This window comes from Festucalex cinctus, chromosome 1 (genome assembly GCF_051991245.1).
Source record: "Festucalex cinctus isolate MCC-2025b chromosome 1, RoL_Fcin_1.0, whole genome shotgun sequence".
Classification (NCBI taxonomy): Eukaryota; Metazoa; Chordata; class Actinopteri; order Syngnathiformes; family Syngnathidae; genus Festucalex; species Festucalex cinctus.
In genome coordinates this window covers 1,792,788-1,798,787 of record NC_135411.1, presented here as the reverse complement: position 1 = coordinate 1,798,787, position 6,000 = coordinate 1,792,788, and the positions used below count along the sequence as shown (strand labels likewise).

General features: G+C 37.0%; 1 protein-coding gene across 1 annotated transcript in view; it reads right to left on the bottom strand.

The window, feature by feature from the left end:
* Window positions 1-410: 410 nt before the first annotated feature.
* The window catches only part of LOC144012625 (arf-GAP with GTPase, ANK repeat and PH domain-containing protein 3-like), a 94,719-nt gene continuing 89,129 nt past the window's right edge, over window positions 411-6,000 (bottom strand). Inside the window, exons 14-16 of the mRNA XM_077511731.1 lie at window positions 2,758-2,912; window positions 2,358-2,448; window positions 411-637 (exon numbers count right to left, since the gene is read on the bottom strand). Of these exons, the coding sequence (XP_077367857.1) occupies window positions 411-637; window positions 2,358-2,448; window positions 2,758-2,912 (473 nt within the window). The remainder of the gene's footprint in view (window positions 638-2,357; window positions 2,449-2,757; window positions 2,913-6,000) is intronic.

The window sequence follows — 6,000 nt, the reverse complement described above, 5'->3', positions numbered from 1 at the left end:
CATAATCATAGATGTTTCGTGAAACATTTTTTCTTATGGCTGTTTCATGAAACACTTTTTGTTATATCATTATTTGTTATTATTCTTATTAAAACTAATATGAACCACATACTGTATTTATAATAAAACCACAATAACTAGCTAACTAACTATAGATCACCACAATGTATCCGACTGAACAACTTCTCAACCCTTTCATTGGGGAAAAAAAAAATAATAATAATAATAATGATAATAAAAATAATAATAATAATAATAATAATAATCAGAAATTGGTCTAAAGCACATACTTGCATACTGTTATAAACACAAACAATGCCAGCATGTTTCCGACACACTTGTGCAATCTGCATGTGTTCTGGATGAGCAATTTCCAATCCCAAATTTCATGTGATTGTAATTTGTGGATCTCACCTGCTGCTGTCGCTGCCCGGCCTGCTGTAGCCCTCCAGGGCGCCCTCCCAAATACTGTTGGCCATGGAGTTGCCGATGGCCGTCATGACCATGCTGAGCTCCACGGGCCAGTCGTCCAGGTCCAAGGAGCGCACGCGCGACAGGTGCGTGCCCAGGTTCCTGTGGATGCCCGAGCACTCGATGCACATCAGGGCGCCCAGGTTCAGGCTGGCCCAATCGGGATCTGCACGGTGCGGGGGACAACGTCATGTCACAATGTGACGTACAGTAACGCAGGAGAGTTTTAAAAAAATCAGACTTCAACATTAGTATTAACACTGGCTTTTTTGTGACACTGTCAGCCATTTTTTTTTTTTTTTTAATACGGCTAATATCTTAAGATGAGTTTGAAATTATATTAAACTGTTTTGGGATCACAGTATGTTTGACACTTTATTAATGTTGAAAATATTATTCTAGGTAATTATTAGAGGTGTGAGGCGATGAATTTTTTTTAATCATACTTAAATTAATCTCATGACTTCAATATTTAACTCACGTTTAATCTCAACTATTATATCTGTTCTAAATGTACAATAAAATCTACAAAAGAATATTTTTTCTAAGTTTTCAAAAAATGTAAACTAATAGAAATATGGCTGCATCTTTTAGTCACTGATACAAATAATTTCATTATAATGCATACAATTGAGTTAAAATTAAAAAGAGGTGCTGTACTGTAAAAAAAACAAAACGTGATATTGATTTGTGTTGGTCATATTTCTGCCACTAGATGGCATAATTGCATTTGTAGGGAATTGGTGACAGCTCAGTGCAGTTTTTTTTTTAACATGAAGTAACCTGTGAAATTCTGCACATTTTTAAAATTGTAAAATACAAATTGACCGCAGTTTCCACAAATATATGAATTATTAGGGGTGTGAATTGCCTAGTACCTGACGATTCGATTCGTATCACGATTCACAGGTCACGATTCGATTCGATACCGATTAATCCCGATACGAATTTATAAGTCGATTGTTGCGATTTTTTTTCATTTAAATTTAGAAAATACTAATCAGTAAGCTTGTAGAGTAACATTCTTCCATGCTCAAGGTGTGAATCCTAACCCGAAGTCAGACGTTTAGTTGAATATTTTTCCATTAAAAATGGAAGTTTAAAAATCTATTCACACACACACAAAAAAAAAAAAAAAAAAAAAAAAAAAAAAAAAAAGGGCAATGATGATAAGACGTTGAATCGGTAAGACTACCGAATGAACAATTCTGAGCTCTTTAAAAAAATAAAAATAAAAAAAATAAAAAAAATCGATTCAGCCGCCTATTGAATCGATTCGAGAATCGAGTTGAATGTAGTTTCGCGATATATTGCCGAATCGATTTTTTTTAACACCCCTATGAATTATTATTAAATATATCACTGCTAAATTTTGACATGGACGTGTCTGTTGCATTATGACTGGAATTCCCCCACTACAGGTTTTATAAGTAAAGGGCGGTCATTAATCCCACGTTTAAAAAAAAAAAAAAAAAAGTGTTAAAGGAACTTTACATTAACTCAAAATTAGCACACTAATTTTTACACCCCTAGTAATTATGATATAATAATGATAAATTTGCGGCCGGGCTGTGTCCCTATCTTCCGTAAATATTCATTGCTGTTTACTTCTGTTTTGTTCCCTGCCTGGTGTTTTTACTTTTACGTACAGTTTGAGCATCTGCGCATGCATTTTGTGTTCCGTTAACTTACAACACAACCACATAGAACGCGTGTGGCTGGAAATATACATGGAAATTAACCACATCCCAAAAGTAGCATGAATCAAGTAATTTGGAAATAAAGTCCTACCAAAATGTCGCAATGTAGAAATGGCAGAATTCTGAATAAAATTGTACCTAAGGATGTGCCGTAGTGGATCTTTGATGTGAACCAAACATACTCACTTGCTGCATCGCAGTCCACGCAGAAGCTGTTGCCCCTCACGTTGCGTATGGACTGGATGGCCATGGCGTCGCTCTGGCTGCCCAATCGAGACTGCGGCGAAAACGAGGATGAGAGAGAGAGAGAGAATGAGTTGCGGCCAACTAATCAGCGTTGGAGAAGGACAACGCTTTATAAAATGGAGCACGATCAAGCAGGCAGAGTAGAAAGGAGACTCAGTCAAAATAAAATATGAAAACAAGGCGTGCTGACACGAGCCGGCTTCTGTCTCTGATGCCCGTCACTTGTAATAAGACAACACTGCTGTGCACCTGTCTGGCAGCCTCCCATGTGTGACAGCGTGAGGAGGAGGCGCGATGGAGTTTGGAGAGGAAAAGAATGGAAATCAAGTGGCGGACGTACCTTATTCTTGATGCTCTCGCACGACTGCAGGCTGGCGAAGATTTGACTCTCGATGGCCTGCACCCACAGCTCGCGCTCCTCGTACGTGGACGCCTCGAAGTTCCACGTCTGGCCGGTCAGCGACACGATGATGAACTCAAAGGAATCCTCTTGTTCTGATTGGGAAAAAAAAAAAAGACAACTGATTTTTATTCAAAGTTAACAAAAAGTGGCTCTTGAGGAGCATGGTGGCCTAGTGGCTAGCACCTCTGCCTCACAATCGAGAGGTCATGGGTTCAAATCCTGGCTCTGATGCACTCCCATGTGGAGTGATTTTTGTTCCGGGTCCGCTAAATGGCGGCACACTATTGTACACTGTTTAAATTTGAAAGAAGAAGAACGAAAACCGGAAGTATTTCAAGACCAACCTTGTTTTTGCTGAACATTACCACATGTGAAATCCTGCATTTCTACAGAAACAAACCTTCATTTTCCAATATACATATTTGGGCGTGATTTTTGATGTACATTATGAGATGATTAATTAAGTTTGTTAATTCAAGAAAAGAATGGGATTTGATTACTCGGGGTTTTCTACAGCTTGCACACAGCTTGTTAAAGGCACGGTCTTACGTTTTCACTCAGGAAAATGCACTATATAAATACAGGATGTATACCCATGAACCCCTTCTCAATCTACACCTCTGGGCTTCTGTTAATGTGTGGTGGTGATTTGTTCCGAAAACCCCACCCCCCCCAGCCTGTATTTTGCCATTTTGTGTTTGTTTTGTCAACAGCGAGACGTTTCTGTGGACAGACAGTTGTTTACCCCTCCGGCCAATCGCAGAGTGGGGTGGTGGACGGGGGCCGGTCGCAGACGGGGCCGGGCGAATTTGGCGGCTGCATGACGTCACTCCCGTGGCAACTTGACAGCACGCACGGATTTTTTTTTTTTCACTCACTCACTCACTCACTCACTCACTCACTCACGTAAGCTTGTTGCTAACTTGCTTGCTAACTAAATTTTTATGAATTGATGGAGTTTAACAGCCTTAAAATAATGTATAAAGCCCATCATGAAATTTTATCAATTAACATACAAATCAAATTTTTTAAAAAAGGGAAAGTGAGTACTAATTATGAGGAACAGATATTTTTTCCAAACCTCAATACAGAACAAAACAAAAAGAACGATGTAGTACCGTATTTTCCGCACTATGAGGCGCACCTAAAAGCCTTCATTTTTTTCAAAAGCTGACCATGCGCTTTATAATCCAGTGCGCCTTAATAATGGCTCAATATTGAGCCGCAACAGGTCTCGCTGTCAAGACGCGGTGACGCGGATGCGCAGAAGATCCCGCCATCTTGGATTGCTAGCTAATACTAATACTTTACCTCAGAGAAAATAATAAAACAGCTGTTTATTCATTTTGGGAGTGAATGGAGTTGTCAGAAAGCTGGTTTGTAATCTATTAATAAAGTTTGACTGACCTACCTGACTGTTTTGTTGACATTCCCTTTAGCGCAGCATCATCTAATGGATGCTTAACGTAAACCCAGCCTCTACTTTAGCGACTTTATATGGAAAAAGTTTCAAAATATGTCATTCATTGAAGGCGCGCCTTATAGTGCGGAAAATACGGTATTTCAACTCAAAGTGTTAGTTTGTGCACCAATCTGGATTATCAAACAAAATAATCTCAGTCCATCTGTATTTTTAAAAAAAATGTATAAAAGCACAATTATTGTAAAACTATATATAGCACAAGATCATGCTGTTGAATTATTTTGTAGAATTGTTATATTGAAAGTGTCTTGACTGCTTGCTGTTATTGATTTTGTGTTGATCAGGGGCAGATATAAGTTTGACTTTTTTCTGTCCCCTTTCATTTCTTTTTTTTTTTTTTTTTAAAGAGTGAAATAAATTTGAATTTAATTGAATGTTATATAAATTGACTCAAAAGTACTATTTAGTATGTTTACTAAACAGGTTGTCAAAACAAAAAAAAGTGTTTGTATACAGAAATGCTTGTTTTAAAGCACTTTATAAATAAAATTGAGTTGAGTTATAGTTAGGCCTCTTTTTGACTTGCTCTGTTGTGCAAATTGTGATTGCCCAAACACAAACATTTGCTGCAAAATCAAGAACCACGGGAGTTTTCTTTCAAATATTCCGCCTCTCGGTCCAAATGAGACCAATTCCCCCGTGTCTCCTAAACACGAGTTGTGGACACAACATATGTTGCGACACATGCTGTCGTTGCTTAACAGCATACTGTACATCGTGTCGTGCAGCTGCAAGCACACGCTCGCTTCAGCTTGGCGCCAAATGATTTGTAATTACCTAATTATGTCAATGTAAAGAGTGGCCTCGTTTGCATACATAAATCGAGTAGACGCTCGGAGGGGGGAAATGAGCCACAAGGTGCGGGGAAAAAAAGATTTTGCAATTTGTTTTTTGTATACTACTTAATTGTTATAAATTAATGTGTATCTTCGGATTGATTTCTCTTTCATGATGTTTTAATATTGGTCTTGTTCAACACGAGCAACATGCACAGGTGTTTGGGTGTTATGCCCGTTAGTTTCAACAGGGTTTGTTTTGATTAGATCAGGGGTGTCCAATCTTTTTCATTTGAGGGCCACATACAGAAAATCAGAAGGACGCAAGGGCCACACAATGCTATGAAGAGAAATTGTGTTTAGTAATAAAAACTGTACAAATAATTTATTTGCGCTTTTGCATATTTAGAAAAATGCTACAGTATATAAACCAATTTATTTGTAATATGGCAGTAAGGTTATTATAGTTTTGGAATTTTTCATTTTAGTTTTTTTTTAAATTAGTTTTCAGGGTGGTTCTGTTAGTTTTTATTAGTTTAGTTCTTTAAAAAAAATGCTTAGTTTTAGTTTAGTTTGTTAGTTTCAGTATTAGTATTGTTTTTTTTTTTTTATGTGTATTACTTGTGCGCAATATTTTAAAAACACCATGGGAGCAACGTCATCTGAAGGTGCTAAAAGGAACTAAAAATCACATTTAAAATCATCCCCAAAGGCTCATGTATTAAATTAATTGCCAAAGACCAAAACTAAGGACATGTTTTCTATAATTATAGTTAGTTTTAGTTAGTTTTGTAAACATAAAATGTAGTTTCAGTTAGTTTTCGTTTTTTTAAAAAGCATTTTTGTTTTTATTTTATTTCGGTAACAATATTGTTTTTTTGAATTTTAGTTTTTTCATTAGTTTTAGTTAACTATAATAAC